This window comes from Salvia hispanica, chromosome 3 (assembly GCF_029641045.1).
Source record: "Salvia hispanica isolate PSC_SH4W2 chromosome 3, Shi_PSC_v1, whole genome shotgun sequence".
Classification (NCBI taxonomy): Eukaryota; Viridiplantae; Streptophyta; class Magnoliopsida; order Lamiales; family Lamiaceae; genus Salvia; species Salvia hispanica.
Window position 1 is genome coordinate 25,278,945 of NC_142694.1, and position 18,962 is coordinate 25,297,906.

Here is an 18,962-nt window from a genome sequence, read left to right on the forward strand (position 1 = left end):
TGTCACATTTTCTTTTTTGAAAAAAGTTTTATCTCACATCAATTTATAATACTTCATCTGTTCCACAATATGAGTCACATTTTGACATTTCGGTCTATCCCACGATAAAAGCTACATTTAACTTTTACTATAAATGGTAAGTAGGTCTCACATTCAACTAACTCACTTCATTCACGTAGTCACGTTCTATTATAAAACCAATATAAAAAAAATGAACCTCATATTCCACTAACTTTTCTAACCCACTATTCTTTACATTTCTTAAAATCCATGTGCCCACTAAATGTGACTCATATTGTGGGACAGATGGAGTAATATATTTTTTGTCTTCACTTAACACACAAAATAACATCTTCTAAAATTTTATTTCATCACCCAAATGTGACATCTATTATTCGACGAAGGGAGTATTAGTTTGTCACGACCGCATTTTAATAAAGATAGTGAAAGCGGGTAAACCGCGACTAATAATGGATTTAAAGAAATAGGGACGAAAATGGAAATAGAACTTGCACATTGAAAAGTCAAACAATATCATAAGATAGGATCCAAATATTCGATTACAAGGATTTAAATGACAGATAGCATTTCATCAAAATGAATCAGTTACGACGTTGAGAGTTTACTATATTCTCTCTTAACAAACTGCAGCGGAAAAAGTCCAAAGAACGACGTCGCGTATGAAGACACGAAGCGTCGAGAGATCCACACTTATTTACTTAAGTAGCATCGACTCTGATCAGCACACCTCCGCCCCATTGCTTAATCTGCACATTTATAAATACATGCAGGGCTGAGTACAGGAGTACTTAGTGGACACATGCCGAAAACAAAACATACAATATATAGTTGTCATCCATCTACAGTATCACACGTGAGTTTTCTTAAAAGGCCCGAGCATACTAAATTCGTTTGTGGACTAAAAGTTCGATTGATCAATCTATGTTATTTGAAACACTCGCCAAATCTGTGTATCGTGTACCGTGAAGGTGGCCACCTTCAGCGGACACATCGTCGGCCAACCGTTGATGGCTCACGGCCCTCGTGCACATTATTCCGAACAGGATTTGCGGTCCTATTGGGAACCGAATTCGTTAAACTAGGTTTGGCATCGCCAAACCCTGCAGGCTACAACCCCAACAGATAGGCCTCAAAACAAACAATTTATGGCATGACAACACTTTAAAATAATCACTGCTCCATTTTGAGAAAAATAATTTTTCATAATTTCACAAATATTTGCTTTATATCCACACTATAGTACTGGATATTAAAAGAAAGCCTACTTGATATGCTTATCTCCAAATAACAACTCTCGTGTTGGCCTCACTTTGCCCTCGAGCAAAATATCCTTTTGAAAATAAATAGCGTAGCACGCTAATTAGTACTTGAAATATTTCTCTTGAGAAAACAATGCATGCATCCTATTGGATAGCACCTATATCTTAGTCTCGGCTTATAGGATCTCCTTAATCCTACTTCGGGCTTTTCACTACTTCGAAAGATTTGATTATTCACTTTACTAACTTCGGGGAAATTGTATTTTCTCAAAAATAAACACTTGAGTACTTATTAATAAAGTACGGATTCATGGAAAATCCCTTGCTAAATCCTCTCTTTGAATTTTCTTAAGGCGACCCTTGCTTCTCCAACTTCAATATTTTCCATCTTCAGAAACATAATAAATTATTCGAAAATTAATTGATTGAGCTCCAACTCAAGTCCTTAAATTAATTCCACTCCAATAAATTAATTCTCGGCCTTGACTATTTAATTTCTCGTCTCAACATATCAACATGTATCTACTATAGTTCCAACCACGATTAAACAAGTCCATCTGTCATGCTAATTTATTCTCATCCAAACTTAATTGATTCTTGGCCCAATATAATCAATCTCTTGGTCCAATAATTGATTTTCCTTACCACACTTTCTCTGGGCCCATTTCCTTTCATTTTGACTTGGCAAAAAAAATATTGATGACTAGTCCAACTTTCTCGATTGACTAAGGTTTATTCCATCGACCAAATTTTGTGAATTAACCACTTAGCTAATAAGCTTAATTTTAGTCCAAAATTCATACTTATTCTCGGCCCCTAAAATAATCGTCCCACTTTTCCTTAATAGCTCTTTTAAGTTCATCTTATTTCACTTTGAAAGAAAATACTAAGGCCCAACCAATTAATTAAGATAATTAGTCCACCAAGGACCACGTACACCTCCATCGGTCAACTCCCTCTCTTCCACAATCCATTTTCTCCCAAATTAATCCAATTTCAGAATCGGAAGGAACGACGTCTCCAGCCGCCCTTCTCCCTCTTCTCCGGCGAAATCGCCTCCACCTCGACTGAATTTCGGAGTCCCGTCGGCGGGTACTTCCTTCTCCATCGCATTCGCTTCTTTCGTCGAGCTCGGAGGAGATCTCGGCTCTCCGGCGGATTCGCCACCGCCGTTCTCTCCTCCAGACGAAGTCTCCGACAGAGAAGGTGTCGCCTTTCACTCTCCGTCTCCCTCTCTGTTTTCTTTTCTCCGCCGAGAATCTTCCTCCGGAGACATCAGCGCCGGCGCCGAACAAGTGTCGGGGAGCTCCTCGCCTTCGGAGCTGCTGCGTCGCTGCCCCGTCTGTCGGATTCGCGTGAGGCAGCTCCCTTCTCGGTCTCCCCCGTAATCTCGTTATCACTGGACAGCCTTCCCCCTAAGCTAAGTCTTCTAACTTAGTTATTTTACTTAGGCCTCTCAATGGCAGTAGCTATGTACCAAAATTCCAAGTTGGGTATCGTATGAATGGCTTACTGGAAAGGGCTAAATGTTATGCTAATTGATCACTGTGGTGAGGTTCTAAGTAGTTTGCTACTGTTCTTAATTGTTAAAGCTATACCATTGTCTTCTTGGTATTATCTTGTTGAAATGCTATTGCCATAGGACTTCTAAATCCTATCTCAAGATGCTATGTTGAAAACTATATGAATGCTATTCTCAATATGGAGATTGGTGCATGGATTTACCTCAGTTATCGGCTCCTCTTCACTGCTTGATGCCGAATCCTACTCTCCCTCTTGCTGCTCCTTCTCAAATTTTGGGGGTGGTTTAAGGGTGAAGGAACTTGTGTGATATGACTCTATATATAGCCACATGTCGAAACCATTGGGGTTTCAATTCCCTCTTTGGGTTATTACTAAACTCTCTTTTTGAATCTTGAAAAAGGCTTCCTTGCCTTCTTGGTGAAAGTCTTGGAAGGTGTTATACTTGGTGATCAAGTTCCTTAATTGATCATGTGGTGGAAAAGGATTTTTCACTCTTAGGTTAAGGGGATGACTCACCATTCTTTATCTAATTGTCATTATATCCACTTTGGGAAGATTTGAGATATCTCATTCCTTGTCTCCTTGCAAACACTCTTGCAAGATCTTTAAATGGCTCCTTACCATTTTCTTGAATAACATTTTCCCTTGGTTTTTTGTTGAAGAAGGAATCTAACTATTTTTGCGAATTTCCTTGGCAGGTTGAGGGACAACTCATGCTATCTCTAGGGGACTACTAATCGACCCTTTGGCATGGAATGGGGATCAAGAATGGAGATATGTGTAGAGAGGATCCTCAATAAGATTTAGCAAATCACTACTTTTGTTTCTTTACTTCATTTAGCTCTCATAGGAAAATTTCTTTTGTAAAGTAGATATATCTTCTCTACTTGTTCCAACACCAATATTCATGTAATCTTTTTCATGAAAGGTAGTTCTCTTATATTGTAAGGTATACCTCCAACCTTTCTTCTTTTGAATAAATTCCAATAACACTTGTACACCTATTTATGTGAAATTCTTGGCATGCTCCTTTCTCTTCCTCCAACCATTGTAGTTCATAAACTTGAAATTCCTTACACTTTAATTCCATATGGTATAAGAACCAAACATAACTTAATTCCTTTACTCAAGATAAAAATCAACTTAACATGAGCAACATAGATTCATTCATCTCTTCGTCCAATTTTTTTTTACACTCTAAAAATCTATGCACGAAAACTCGGGGTGTTACATAGTTATTAGTATAATAATAATTAAATATAATTATAACTGTAGTTATAATTAAGTACTTCCTCTATCCCTTATTAAGTGATTTATATTCCTTTATTCGGATGTCTCAAGTTAAGTGAGTAATTCTTTTTGGCACTTTCTCTCTTATTTTTTCCTCTCTATTTTTTCATCTTATTTTATTATGTCAACCTAACTGACAAAACTCCATTTTTTTAAAACTCGTGCACAAAAAGTAATGTTTAACTTAGTGAGAGAAGTTGGTAGTATGATTTATAATTTTAACTTATATAAAAAAATAATAAATTAATTATTAATTTATAACATACTCCCTCCGCCCCACAAGAGTATGCACTCTTAGTTGGGCACGAAGTTTTAATATACAATAGGTAAGAGAGAGTAGAAAGAAAAAGTAATTGAGGTATTGTTAATGAGAATGAGTCCTACCTCATTAGAGAGAAGAGTTTTCAAAATTAGAAAGTGCATAGGCTTATGGGTTTAGTGTTTAGGGTTTGTGGGACTAAGGAAATAATAATACTAATAATAGATGTATTTATAAAATAATACACATTATACTCATTTAAATACTTAGATATTTAAGAATTCAACATTTCATTAATTATTTATATAAAATATTTTACTTTGTTTTTACTATTGATACAAAAAGTTTGAAGTTTGCATAAGTGATATAAGTTTTATTCGCGTTCATTTTAATATATTCTTCCACGTGTGTTTAAACGTCGTTAACTCGTTGCCAACATGGAATACAACACATGAAAATTGATGAAACTTTTATTGAATTATTGAAATAAGAAACAATGATGACATCTAAACACACACTACGATAAATATTGTTTTTTGTTTGACCATATGTTCCAAACCCGTATTTGGCAGAATCCAACTAATCTTGCTCGACTAGATTTGCGGGCGGAAAGTCTCCCAGCGGGTGGTAGGGTTTGAACCCATACCTCAAGGCCACCATAGCTTCACACTACCGATTGTGCAATAATCCGTTGGTTATGATAAATATTTTTTTAAATCAATGTAAACATAATATTGATGTCGTCTAAACACATACTCTCTCGGTCCCTCACTAAATAAGACATTACTTTTCGACACGAATTTTAAGAAAGTACAGTTTTGTTAGTTAGGTAGACAAAATAAAGTAAAATAGAAAAAAAAAGAAGTAGAGAGAAAAAAGAAAGAGAGAGAGAAAGAAAAAAAGAATTTGACTCACTTCACTTTGGACATGCTTAAAAGGAATGCCAATCATTTAACAAAGGACAAAGGGAGTATGATAGAATAGATTAAAATAAAAGTCATGGATTTTTTTCTTATTATATGTGCAAATCCAAATAATTACCCTTACAATTAGGTATGTCAAAATGGGTTACCCACAAGATTGGGCACCTGAACCCGATTTTTGCAAATTCTCAAACCCGACATTGACCCGATAATGGTCGCGAATACTTGCACCCGGTTTTTTAAAATACTAGTACTATTGCCTATTACTAATGCACTTCAAATTCCCCGTAATTATGCGTAATCAATAGCCATGTTTAGAGCAAGTAATCAATAGCCGATTTTTAGGACAATCAATCATGTTGCAAGTTTATAATTTGACAATTTTTACATTTTTTCATATCAAAATCAATTAAAAGTTTCACATTACACCAAAATTTCGTGTATATTGGCGATTGGGTAGAATTGTTTTAGTATTTCGCTTCTCTCATTTTTTAAAATTTGTTCATTTTTCATTAACATCTGGATTTATGTAAATGCATGTTACAAATCGAACTGCTACCTTGTACTGGTTCCAAAGCTTCTTGATAGTTATTCTTATTCTTATCATATGTCAAGTTTATAACACTTAAACTTCGAGATTTCTGTTTATTGTCATTTGCATAGCAAGATTGAGGTTAAGGAGATATTTGGTTTGATTGGTAAAATTTGAATGATAAAACAACCAGACATGTGACTATCAAGTGATTGATTTGAATAAATGTGATTGTGAAGAATAATTCGACCCCACTGGATGATAATTTATCAACTCAAATATGGGTTTATTAATTATATCTCAGTCCATAATTCAGTCCCAGAAGCAAGGGCAAGATCTCATCAATTCCATCTAAAGTAGTATCGATACACTAAATATCATCAATTCCATCTAAAGTAGAATCGATACACTAAATATTAATCTTAATTTAACAAGCAGATGTACAAAACCTTAGCTTGGTGGCCCATAATAGAAATCGAATTTATCATCAAGCAGATGTCTCAAGAAAGTTGACATGCATCTCCTCTCCCGCAATACCAAATATCTCCTCAATCCTGTAGAAGGAAACAGTTATAACACTTTGCAGTGAAAGTAATCGATCATAAATAGTGGTTTGCATTCTCACTTCCATCTATGGTGAATCACTGCAATTTTATTCATTATAACAGAGATATTGTAAAAAAAAACAAAGCTAAAATATCAATATCATGGAAAGAGGGTGTGTAAAGCTCTGAATGAAGATAGCAAATCCTTAGACGGGCTGGACCAACCTATCCTTAGAATGAATGGTACTAATCTATGTATAACTTCTTCAGATATGTATAAGCTTCAAAATACCTACTAACAACAAGAATATATTTGTAACTATTCATTCTGTAATCATGGAGATAATTAATAACATATGTAGGGATCATAACGAGAGAATGAAAATTTCAGAAACAGGCAATCAAGTATTTAGAAGAGTGCGGGAAGGTAGTAAGGCTGATCTTACCTGTATTTATCGATGTTCACATCTGCCAGCCAGGTTGTTAGGGAAACCTGTATAGCATAGAAGGATAATTAAATAAAAGGTGGCAAACTTTTAGATCAGCGTGGATATATCCGACACACATACACGCATACTTCATATTCACATTATGCTCATACAAATGACATGCATAATATATATCCAATAGACTCATTACAACATAACACTCCTATGCATTCATTTCCTTTTAACAATGCATGCTTTAAATTCGGACATTAATAGAACTACAGTACATGCAGGAATTGCCACAGATCCTCACAGCTAAGTTGAAGTGAATGGTGAACCCAATACCTCTAAAACAATGCTATCTTGCTGCCGTTTAGATTGAATGTTTGAAGTACTTGAGTTGCAATTACTAAGTGATGGAGGATTTAGTTTATGAGTTTCTGCAGAGTACAAGTTCAATGTAGCCAGATCACCAAATTCTCCCTCATAGAGTTCGTCAGACCATTGCAATACCATGGCTTCTGCAACTTTTTCATCATAGATGGACAGGAATTCTACTACAAGCGACCGCTGCAGCAGGGCAATTCAGATGATAATGAAAACATAAGTAAAACCAAAAAATCTTTCAAGTGGTCTATCAGAATACACTTTACCTTTACATTCAAATCCAATATGAACATTTTAGTAATCTCCAATGCTAACTTTTCTGCGACCATTCCAAATATTTTGGGTTATGATATAAATATCAGAATTGTAATCATAACAAGGACATAAAAAAAAATCAACATTTCGAACTGGAAAAATGTAGTATTGAATTTCAGTGTAGAACTAGAACTTAGGCAAAGACAGCAAAACGCATGAATACATTAAAAGAGTTTCATGACATAAGCAGAGCAATCATTAGAACTATGAGCTGATAGAATATTTTTGTATGCCTCGAGCAACTCAATTTTTATTTATTTATCTATAAAAACAGATGCAGCTAAATTTTGTTAATCACCAACAGACAAGGGTTATTAGTTTTTGAGGAAATTTATAGCAGCACCTAGTTGATAATAAACAGGAAATATTGATTTTTACCATAATAATGTTATCGTAAATTTTTACTTGTTCTATATTTCCCTAAGTAAACATATTAACTGAACATATTTTAGGAAAAAATTACATTACTCCAAATACCAACTGCTTTTGCTGTCAAAGATACATACTACTAATTCAGATAATACTAATGTTGCAAGAGTGCACATACCAAATGAAGCAATTGAACAAAATTGAAAAACAGGGATTCCACCACAGTCGCCGCTGTCATTGCCATCTTCAGAAGAGAAAGAAAACTGAGCCAGTGGACTATTGCTTGTTCCTATATAATAGCACCTCATAGATTTACATATCCTAACCATATCGGTCAGAATTCCAACCTGCAGATCAGTTTTCAAATATATATAATTGTGCACTAATTTCAGTTTATGCATTCTACAAGAATATGAAATATTAGAAGAAAGAACTGGTCATACGCTTTAGAAGAAAAAATTATGAGAAAAATATGCACCGACAAGTTTTTACAATATTAGGGATGAGTGGCTCCCTTTCTACCATCTGCCTAAGTTCAATAAAAGTTCTGTTTCTGGTAAGTGAAATAAAAATCCTTGAAAAAAATATTATGAAACAGTGATAAAAGGCTTCCTATTGGACAAGCTGTACCCAACTTAATAAATCAGACCATATGTTTGTCGAAGAAAAAAAGGATGTGTACCATATCTTTGTAAGATTTCAGTAGTCTGCCTCTATTAAGCTCCTGCAGAAAGAAATCATCTCATAATTAGACAAATAGACATTGTGGAGAAAGGTGGAAAGAAAATACTAATGTCATTTTAGTTTTAAACAAAATCAACTCACTTATGAAAAGTGTTATATAACAGCAAGAGGAGGCAAAATTTACTGGTTTAAGGTATTAACTAGGTAAATCACTTTTCTGATATCAGTAACATCTCTTCAAATTGACATGTCAAATACCACTATTTCTTTAGTATATAGAACCTCACAGTGTAGGGAGTCTAAGGCCTGGAAAATCTAATTCATACCGATTCATTAAAACAGTACGATGTAAAAACTCTCAAAATGAGTCTAAATCAAATCTTCCCATGAAGCAAAGCGGACCAAGTAAATGACAATACTAGAAGTGGATTAAACCTGCTGCATGAACAACTTGTAAGCAGCATTCCTTCGAATATTAGGCATGTCACTCAACACACCAAACTCCATGCCATCCATATACCTGTGAATATTTGAAAATCAATCTCTTCAACCAAAGAGGAAATCATGCATACAACAAATCACCCAAAGGGACTTTTCTCATTAGCATCTTAAATGGTGAATACAATTTCTAGAACTGGAATTCAGGCCCCAAGTATCAGCACAAATGAATTATAATGAAAAAAGAAGATGATAGCAAGACTGCATGTTTTACTTCCTAATAAGTGGAGTAAATTACAAACAATCACTGATATACACAACATACACATTAACACACTCACAATCTTCAGACTTCAACATCTATTTCATTTATAAACACAATTTAGCCGATCATCTCGTGTACTGACATCGTGAAATAGCTTGCTAAATGTCAATCAATACATAGATAAAAATAAAAAAAGAGCATAATTTCGCATGTAATTTACTTCTGAGAGAGATAGGAATTGACGATTGCGGTGGCGTGAGAGCGGCCGGCATCGGAGGCAGAGCGCCAATCTTGGCGGAGTAAATTAAGCTTCGACCACTGGTTCCTCAGGTTCCGTTGAGCATGTGGCCTCCACTGGCGCGCCTCCGATGATGAAGATGACGGTGACGGCGCGAAGATTTGACTGTGAGGACGGGTTTGAAAGGGAGGAGTCTGATCCGCCATTGCTCTTGCACGTTGCAGATTGAAGTGCTTCAGTTACTAGTTTCACTTTATATTTCATTTAAAATCTCAAATCCCTAATTAATTTAAATAAAAGCCCTAAAATCCCAGTATGCCCTGATTAATTAGATAAATTAATATTAATCAGTTACTGTATGGTATTTATAAAATAAAATACCGTATGCGATCAAATTCAAGTATATCAATAAAAAGAATAAAAATAAAGTAAATACAAGTATATCAATAAAAAGAATAAAAATAACAGTATAAAATCTGTGGTTAGCATCTCTCCAAACACAGTCAAAGCAATGGCGTCGCAATCCAACGATCCCCGGCTACCGTCGGCCGCGCGGCCGTACAAGGCACCTGTCATCGCTGCGCAGGATCTTCCCATCGACTACTCCGGCTTCATCGCCGTTATATTCGGCGTCTTTGGCGCTATGTTCCGGGTACGAATCTTCCTCTTCATCTCCGATCTATGTGTTACACCGATACTTTTTAATTGAGTGGCAGCTGTGATGTGTTAATAAATTTACCGAGTAATTAGAGTGAATTACTAAATTTTGCTGATTGAGTTTGATTGTGCTCGTTTCATCGTGGATGCTGATTGTTTCAACTAATTTATGCAGTACAAGCTTTGTTCGTGGCTCGCGATCATATTCTGCGCTCAGTCGCTTGCTAATATGAGGAATATCGAGAACGATCTCAAGCAGATCTCCATGGCTATGATGTGAGTTTTTTGTTATATTCAATATTTCTTGTCTCGCAGATCTCCATGGCTATGATGTGAGTTTTTTGTTATATTAAATATTTCTTGTCTCACAGATGCATATAGGTAGACACCTTTTAAATCTAGTTTTTTCTTTTCACAAATAATGACAAAACGTCTTTGCATTTGTATGTCAGCTATTATAATGATTTCGCGTTTCACTGAAGTGATAGACTTTGTATGTAATATGGTGATTCTGTTCAGTACCATTCGAAATGTAGATTAAGGAAGAGTGATGCAGGCTAGTTAATGCCCAACTACAAGTTAATGTCTAGAGAGGTATTCTATTTTTACCTTAGTATCACTGCTGATGAACCACTACTCCCATCGCTATCGAGTTACTCTAGTATGTTGATGAATATTCATTGCTGAAAAATCTAGACTATATAGTCTTTCTTTTCTTCCTTTTGTTTTTCTAGGATTCGTTCTTTCGCTGCAATAGGTTATTAGGTTGTTAGAGTGTTTATCGTTGCAAATCACCTTCCCCAAAACTATTTTTATGATTGCATTCTCATTACTATTTCTCTTTGGTTTAAGTGACCTCCATAGCAGTCTATACCGGACTATGCTGTGTTCATTGGCTTTCTCAGACTCGGTACATTCACTAGAGTCATTGTTTAAGTTAGCATCTGGCCTCCTGTATGTTAACTGGGAATTTGGAACCATGAGAAATTAGGTGTAAACATTTGGTTAACGGATTTTGTTTGGTGCAATTGGTTTGCAGCCAATACTACTTGAATTAAGACAAGACATTGGACTATAAAACTTGATCTGTGCAAATGTGTAAACACATGCGCATTGGAGCTAAGAAATGTTACAGACAATTAGCTAAAGATGTTGGGCGAGTTGTACAGCAAATAACAATTTGGGTCCTATTGCTACAAGTGTTTGACAAGATTTTCAGTGTAGATTAGAAGTCTCAAATGGTTCATTCCCATTGGTTTCAAGTCATTCTAGATTATTTTACTAGTTGTGTTTTAATTTATTAGAATGATTATGGAGTCAAAATTTCTTTATCACATTGCTTCCCTAACCTTTTCTACTTCCCACACTACTATAGTTAATCACAAATCGCGTTTCAGTTTTATAATAACTCATGTTTGAAAATGCCTCCAGCAATTATTACGGGTTCACAGATATAATGAGAATGATGTTAGATTGTTTGTAGACTCTCTACCTTTAGTTTGACGCAGTACACCAAAGTCACTACAAATCTTTACTTCTTTTGGAAGTGACTTGATACTATGGTAGAAGGTTTTCAGTCAAGGTGTGAATATTTTTGTAAATCCTTTATTACAATATACTAAGTCTTCAAACAAATATTTAGATATCCTTTGAAGAAGCTTATACCTTTTGAAATCATTAGATGGGCATTGGGTAATGATGATGAGTGATGACTGGCATCCGTGATTAAATTTAAAAAAGAATCCTTTTGCAATTGCATTAGTTACTTGTGTGACTTTATATTGTGCATTTTGAGGTGTAAAAGATGTGCTCTTATCGGTATGGTGGAGTATATAGCTAGGATATTCATCAAGTTCTCATTGTTTTAGTCATCATGAAATTTTTAGCCTCATTACTTATGAGATTGCAGCCTTGTGTAAATTTGTTGATCACATTATTTCATTTTGTTAATATAAAGAAGATAAAACCTATGCATAGTGTCAATACAACGTCAATACAATATTTAGAGGAGCTAAAATCTGAACATGCATATATATGTCATGTACCTTTTGATGTGGCATGCCCCATTTATGAGAAATTGGACTTAAGGTAGTTGCTTAATGGCAGCACTAATAATTCAACTGTATGTTAATTTGGGAAGAATTGGATTCATATCATTGACTTGAGAAACCTCTGATCCTTCCTTTAGTTTGATTAGAACTTTAGACATGTACCATTGGTTTAATGCCCTTTTCTTAGAAGATTATGAACCATTGGTTCAATAATTTATTTGTCCTATTTATTTCTTAACTAATAATTTTTCCCATTTTTTCTTTTGGATGTCAGGTTTGGTATCATGGGGCTGGTGACGAATTACTTGGGGGTAGGGCCTCGTCCGAACCCTAAAAGTTCGTAGTATCTTGGGTGCAGAAGCTTTCCTTGTTGTCTGTTCTTGCTCCATCCAAATGGTGGTTCATTTAGCACATTCCATCAGCTTGACTATTATTATTGCCTCTTTTAGTTTTGTTACAAGTTGATAGATAATTGGAGAATATGTTCAGCATTACTATGACTCTAAAGAATATTTGCACGACTGGTAGCCTGAAAACTCAAAATCTTAAATGCTCTGTTTTTTCTGCATGAATTGAACTCTCTCTGTGGATCTATTGATTTTTGCATTACAATAATTTAGATGCCTAGTAACATGAAATCTGCAGCCATAATAGTTTCATTTTGTTAACATTTAGTAACTGTTTATGATCTAAACCAATTTTGTTCAGTTATGCCCATACTTTTCAGCTGAATTTTTATACTTTGTTTGGTCGTATGAAAGTAAACTAAATCTACTTAGCTAGTGTACAATCGACATTCAACTAAAATATACTACTCTCACCACTATACAAAAACAAAACATAGGCTCCACAATCAAACTTCAATAGTCATGCAACACAATCACATTTAGCTATGACCCTATTTTTGGCTACCAGTTCTCTACATCAATACATAATTTACTCTACGCAGCCGCTTTCCCACGTTTGTATTGTAGACTTTGACATCTTGAGTTTGTAACAATGCTTACAAAAGGAATTTTCAGAAACTGTCTTGCCTATTTAAAACACAATCATTGGAAGCTTATCTAAAAATATTTTTCCTTAAATTTCGATTTTGTAAAATACTAGTACTATAATTTTAGATTTTATCTATTGATAAATTACTACTACTACTAGTCTACTACTTGTTTAGATTTTACCTTTAAAATAAATTTGGTGTGAAAAATGAGAAATTATATTCTGTTTTTATAAGTAGCGGAGAGGATAAATATATAAAAATTAAGTCGCAGAAAATGATAGCGCCCAATTTTTCAATCGGCGTATAAAACCCAAACCCCCCCACCTTTTACTGCTTTTCCGCAACCTCTCCCACTGCTTTCCCTCTCTGCAACTTTACTTATCTATCTCGATCTACATAACGCATCTGCATCGAAGGTAAATTACTACCTATCAAATTTATTCTTGTTTATGCATATTAATGAGGTTTGTGAGCAATTTGATGGATTAGTTTGAACAAACCTGTCGATTCTATTTTGCGCTCGTGTTTCTGTTTGCCTTTTCTTTTCAATTGTTGAGCAGAAATGCATTGCTTTCACTTCATAATTTGTTCACATGTTTGCAAATAGTTTGTGATTGAGATGGTTTCTTCACAATTGATCAGGAGAAATGCCGGATTTTCAATTCTGATTGATGACTCGGTTTCAGTTAATGGTGTGTTCTTATCCTGTGTTGATGGTGTTTTGAACCCTACTCGTTACTGGTACTTAAGTAGTAGAAAGTAAAGGGGGAAAGATAAGTGATTATAGTTGAATCCTGAACAATTTCAGCTCCACTATAGCTTATAACCATTTACATTCCAACTATTTGAGTAAGATTAGAGTTTGTGGCTTTTAGGTATCTCAGTGATACACAATAGTCTCTTTGCCTCGTTCGTTGTATGCTTGCTGGACTATTACTCAAGTGTGTCGGATCCATCTTCTTTAGCTGCAGATTTTTTCCTTTTTCTAAAAAGTATTTACGATGTTTATATAGTGTCATCGAAATTTTCCACATTCCCTCCTCCAAAGAAGCTCTTTATCTGATAGATTGATTGCTTTTAAGAGCAATAAGGGATCAAGACTTAGTTTGTGTCCTTTGATTATCTCGGCTCCTGACTTCCTGTTAATTGCCAATAGCTATTCGAAGCAAGTTTCGTATCATTTATGCAGACCACATCGGTCACTACCATTAATTAGTTGAATACAAATATATCTTGAGCAATGCCAATTGTGCGCCTGTGCAGTTTTTGGTGGAAGTATGATAGTAACATGACTTTCATCCCTTCTTTCTGACTTCTGTGTGCAAAAGTCATCCATTTGAACCACATATGATCCTCTTTGTCAACCAATCAACACGTGTGAGGACTCATATTTAGTTTATCGTCTCTCAATGTGACTGAGAGTGATCAATCATTCTGTTTCGAATTCCACTTTTACTGTAAATTGATGATTACTATGTTCAGAATTCCCAGCTGGGTGCAAATGAAGGATGTGCTGCGAGCAACATGGTTGCGGTTCTGTAAATTTATGAAGGTATGCTAAGGCCTCTTTCTCTATTATTGATTTATTTCAGTCTAAACAATGATGGTAGTGTGTAAACATCGTCACTTCTTTCAATTACACTCCAGTTTACTCCCCCTGTTCGTACATCTTTGAGGGAAAAAGCTATAGCAGTAGCAGGGAGGGTAACTACAGTTAAGGATAGAGAAAGTTCAAAGGTTTCTTGTCCCGTATGTTTGGATGTAATGAAGGCATCAGACAGCGTAGATCTAAGTATGACGCTGGCATTACACCTAAGTCTATGGCACCCAGACGATGTTAAGCTGCAGTGGGATATTATGCAGAGGAAAAAGGAATCAAGTGTTCATTTTCCGTCTCTAATTATTGGAGTCGGTGTGGCTGTTGGATTTGGAGCTCTCGTGGCTATTTCAGCCAAAAACCGGACCCAGAAATTGCATGTTAAGGTGGGAGGAAGACAATCTTGATTGGAGTTTAGATAGTAAATCATGAAATGTACTTAATGAAATTATATTTTTCTTCTTTCATGTATTTTGTAATCAAGATGCTGTTTGGTCAGTAACTGTGAAAGTTAACACTTATTTAACACACAAATATTGCACTAATTATATCGCCATATATTCTCCATAAATTACAGTGAATAAAGGGCTAATAGCAAAAGAAATACACAAATTTTTAGTTAATTCATGTTTTTACCACAAGCTTTAAGTGCGGTGAAAAAAAAAATACACCAAATTTTATTTTGCACTGGTAAAGTTTCCATAAAATTCAATTCCAGAAAAATCCTTGCAGCAAAAAAAGGCGATTCCGTCGCCTTGGCGGCCCCCACACTCCGGCCCGACATCATATGAGGGGGTTAAATCAGGATACGCAGTAGCCCGTTAAGAGGGAGGCTTTAACCCACTGGCTGCCAGAAGCCCATCTCCCAAGGCCTTACACTTGTGACTGAGAGATGGAAACAACTACACGACAACAATAGAATTTGAACCCAGACTCATTGCAGCAAGATCTGTCCCTCCGTTGCCAACTGCGCTACGTGGTGCACTAAGATGTCTATGTCATCTAACCTTCTGTTCCCTTAAACGATGTATTTTATAGAACGAACTTCTTATAATGGTGTAAAAAATGCACATCCAACTTTATTTTGCCAGGAAATTTGATCATAAGTTAAAACTTATGTATTTTTTCACACATTTTAAGATTCTAGTAAGAATTTGGATTGACCAAAAATTAGCGTATTTTTTGGTTATTAGCCCTTGAATAAATTGCCAAACTTTATCTGATTTCAAGGCAATATGGCTTTATTTATTTATATATTAATATCTAATTTAATTAACAAAGGTCAAGCATGACAAACGCAATTAAAATGGAAAAAAGAAGAATGAATGATAAAATAATAATAATAACAATAATATGAATATGGCCTTGGTATGCATATTAATTAATCTTATTAAAAACCCCGTCTTATTTTTAGACTAACATCTTTGAAAGTTTGACCTAGATAGTGAGACGAAGGTACAATATATTGCTCAGATTATTTTAACCCATATAAAAAGTAACATACTACTTGCACTAAACATAAATTAAAGATGGCGAACAAGCCCTAAAACATTCAAGTTGATTTAATCTCTATGTTCGAACAAGTTGATCGGTTAGCGCAATAGAACCGCCGACATGGTCACAAATACATACTCTCCAATCTTTAAATGGCAAATCTTGACAAAAGGACTTGATGAGGTTCGCACCATAAGCTTCACTGCATATACGTGCACATTCAGCTTCATCGCATTTTACTATATCTATCACGCAATCTCCAACAATTGAACCATACGCTAAAATCACCAAAAATATTGCACTTATTTGCAAAGAAAAACGTGCCATTCATGCTCTTCAACTAGTATCATTTCATATTCCCTATTTATATTCGAGTTTACAGACAATCGCCATTAATTTTCAATTGTATATATTTAATTTAGAGATCAATCGCCGTTAATTTTCTTGAATATATATTTAATTTAGAGATCAATTGCCATTAATTAGAGATCAATCACCATTAATTTTCTAGTATAAATTTAATCGCAATTAATAGTTGCGTTATATTGCTAACTTTTTAAATAGTTTGATAACTTTGCGACACAGATTTTAAATAAATTGCGTTGATGAGTTAGCAACTTAAAAAAGTTAGCAATTGATCACACCTCCACATCGATATTACCTTATCTAAAAAGCCATTTATAATTCAACTAACGTTACATATTACCACATGTAAAAAGCCATTTAAGTTAACTAATATTTTATCTTATGTTGACATACATCAATACATCATATAGCAGTTAGACTCACATGTTAATATATTCTACCTTATGTTTTTACAAAATCATCATAGACAAATTTAATCAAACGTGATAATTAATTCTAAAAATTCAATATAAATTTTTTTTTTCATACAACTCATTTTTGCGTGGAAATAATAGGTCAGTTTACTGTGTCATGATAATTAATTAAAAATCGATATAATTGAAAAGATTTGGATTGAATTGATAAGTTGAAAAATTGGGATATGATTGATATGAATATTAAAAGGTTAAAAATAAAACTCGGTGAAAGTAAAGCCCTTTAAAGGGATAGGGTTTGTTATTATTAACACTAACTTAGAAATTTGTCCAATCTAGAAACAACAACAGCTCTCTACACTAGAAACACTGGTGTATATAAATTGAAACAAATAATTAATTAATATTGAATATTATTATCAACACTAAACTTTCTTCGGCTTTAAAATTCTTGTGCTACTCTGATCCTTGCTACCACCCACTCTTGTCTACCTGAATTCTGAACATAAATTCTGATCCTTGGTACCTCATGATTGTTGGGCAGAGGCAAACGGTAGAGCTCCATTCTCCAATTTGTTTTCCTGGATTTGGAATTGAAAAATGTAGAACGGATCTTGTAGGCGATTACATTTCCATTCTCTTTGACGGTTTCTTCTTCATTTCCCAGACAACTCCAGGATCCGACAAAGTATCCTTCGTCGACAAGTTTCATCTTGTCGATTTTTCCGTGGAAATATTCATCTCCATGGATCAAGAAGTATTCTCCCAGTAGCCTCAACGTGCCATCAACTGCGAAAAATTCAAAATGATTAGAGGTATATATATATGATTCTGAACATGAGAAAGGAAGGAATGAATGAATCGAAATCCGTACCTAGAGTCTTCGGATGGTGTTGGTAGAATTCGTGAGCATCAATCTCCTTCATGACCTTAGCAGGGAGAGGTTGGGAGGCACTATTTTTGAGAGATAGAACTGAATAAGCTCTTCTTCGGTTGGATCGAATCGCCAACCGGGTGCCAGCCTGAGGTCTTCCTCCACAATTGAACTCTCTCTCCAAACAACGACCATCTTTATTATAATTTCATATGAATTGATAACCGTTGGGATTGGGATAATTTGGGATATATGTCGTATGTATAATATTTGAATTTATTACGTACTTAATAACATGCGTGCGCAAGTCGTATATACTTTTTTATAGTTCATATATTCATAATAAATTTACAAATAAGGTCCTGTCATGTGTTAGGATTCTTGTGTGAAGATTTCAAATTTTGATTTTGATTTGAACTAATGTATTTTGGAATTTTTGCAAATGCACGGCCTATTTTCGGTATCGACTACGCTGAAACAAGTGTCTTAATAAGGGCTCGTTTGGTTATTTTCACAATTTTTGCAGTTGAATAAGTCTTGTACCCCAACCATTTTGGATTGTTCAGAGTAAGTGGCTGAGCAAAGATCGTATTCAATCCTCGCATTACCGTTGATGCTATATTTGTAACGATGAAGACTGTATCACCAACCCTCTATTATGCTCCTTAAATAATGGGAATAAGCCAACGATGTATTTATGGAAGACGACAAAGATTAGGGTTGGAAGGGGACACAGGGTAAATAAAAATTTACAGAGGCTATATATGTCAACTTTAATTGTTCAAAGTAAATGGTTGAGCAACTATCGCTTTTAGTCCTCGTATCGATGAATACTGTACCGCTCATGGGTAATAAATACGATACCCGTTGGCCTATGCCAGTCCCGAAAGTGAGGAGATCGAGGATCGACTATCATTACACTCACTGGTTGCACGAGGGAAAGGCAGTTGCCCTCTATTCCGCTTCTTCAAATCACGAGAATGCGCCAACAATGTATTTATGGACGGCGACAATGATTTAGGGTTTGAAGGGGTCA

At 35.1% G+C, this 18,962-nt stretch overlaps 3 protein-coding genes across 6 annotated transcripts; 2 read left to right on the forward strand and 1 right to left on the reverse strand.

The window, feature by feature from the left end:
• Nucleotides 1-6,073: 6,073 nt before the first annotated feature.
• LOC125212411 (uncharacterized) lies at nucleotides 6,074-9,720 on the reverse strand. Its single transcript, XM_048112578.2, has 8 exons — nucleotides 9,460-9,720; nucleotides 8,972-9,056; nucleotides 8,535-8,576; nucleotides 8,031-8,199; nucleotides 7,435-7,487; nucleotides 7,127-7,351; nucleotides 6,800-6,846; nucleotides 6,074-6,362 (listed from the first exon to the last, which is right to left on the reverse strand). The coding sequence occupies exons 1-8, from the start codon at nucleotides 9,681-9,683 to the stop codon at nucleotides 6,296-6,298; spliced, it is 912 nt and encodes a 303-aa protein (XP_047968535.1). The 5' UTR covers nucleotides 9,684-9,720; the 3' UTR covers nucleotides 6,074-6,295.
• Nucleotides 9,721-9,944: 224 nt separating this feature from the next.
• Nucleotides 9,945-12,757, forward strand: LOC125211404 (asterix-like protein). 2 transcript variants are annotated; one of them, XR_007174504.2, is made up of 4 exons: nucleotides 9,945-10,129; nucleotides 10,310-10,410; nucleotides 10,654-10,728; nucleotides 12,460-12,757. XR_007174504.2 is itself a non-coding variant. In XM_048111174.2 (3 exons), the coding sequence occupies exons 1-3, from the start codon at nucleotides 9,989-9,991 to the stop codon at nucleotides 12,527-12,529; spliced, it is 312 nt and encodes a 103-aa protein (XP_047967131.1). In that variant the 5' UTR covers nucleotides 9,950-9,988; the 3' UTR covers nucleotides 12,530-12,757. The 2 variants fall into 2 exon arrangements, 1 of the variants encoding a protein (XP_047967131.1); XM_048111174.2 differs by lacking the exon at nucleotides 10,654-10,728 and having other exon boundaries at nucleotides 9,950-10,129.
• Nucleotides 12,758-13,363: 606 nt separating this feature from the next.
• On the forward strand, nucleotides 13,364-15,324 carry LOC125215435 (uncharacterized). 3 transcript variants are annotated; one of them, XM_089068229.1, is made up of 4 exons: nucleotides 13,364-13,598; nucleotides 13,825-13,874; nucleotides 14,665-14,734; nucleotides 14,830-15,324. In XM_089068229.1, exons 3-4 carry the CDS (start codon nucleotides 14,684-14,686, stop codon nucleotides 15,184-15,186), a joined length of 408 nt encoding a protein of 135 aa, XP_088924355.1. In that variant the 5' UTR covers nucleotides 13,364-13,598; nucleotides 13,825-13,874; nucleotides 14,665-14,683; the 3' UTR covers nucleotides 15,187-15,324. The 3 variants fall into 3 exon arrangements, with proteins under 3 accessions (XP_088924355.1, XP_088924354.1, XP_047972814.1); XM_089068228.1 differs by lacking the exon at nucleotides 13,825-13,874 and adding an exon at nucleotides 14,446-14,559; XM_048116857.2 differs by lacking the exon at nucleotides 13,825-13,874 and having other exon boundaries at nucleotides 13,376-13,598.
• Nucleotides 15,325-18,962: the final 3,638 nt, after the last annotated feature.

Excerpts from the sequence above, each read along its gene's own strand:
- LOC125212411 (XM_048112578.2), bottom strand. The coding sequence starts at position 9,683 with ATGGCGGATCAGACTCCTCCCTTTCAAACCCGTCCTCACAGTCAAATC. Across the intron at positions 9,057-9,459 it reads AATTCCTATCTCTCTCAGAA|GTATATGGATGGCATGGAGT; the intron begins GTAAATTACATG and ends AAATATTCACAG. Across the intron at positions 6,363-6,799 it reads GTGAACATCGATAAATACAG|GATTGAGGAGATATTTGGTA; the intron begins GTAAGATCAGCC and ends TTCCTTCTACAG.
- LOC125211404 (XM_048111174.2), top strand. The coding sequence starts at position 9,989 with ATGGCGTCGCAATCCAACGATCCCCGGCTACCGTCGGCCGCGCGGCCG. Across the intron at positions 10,130-10,309 it reads TCTTTGGCGCTATGTTCCGG|TACAAGCTTTGTTCGTGGCT; the intron begins GTACGAATCTTC and ends TAATTTATGCAG. Across the intron at positions 10,411-12,459 it reads CAGATCTCCATGGCTATGAT|GTTTGGTATCATGGGGCTGG; the intron begins GTGAGTTTTTTG and ends TTTGGATGTCAG.
- LOC125215435 (XM_089068229.1), top strand. The coding sequence starts at position 14,684 with ATGAAGGATGTGCTGCGAGCAACATGGTTGCGGTTCTGTAAATTTATG. Across the intron at positions 14,735-14,829 it reads GGTTCTGTAAATTTATGAAG|TTTACTCCCCCTGTTCGTAC; the intron begins GTATGCTAAGGC and ends ATTACACTCCAG.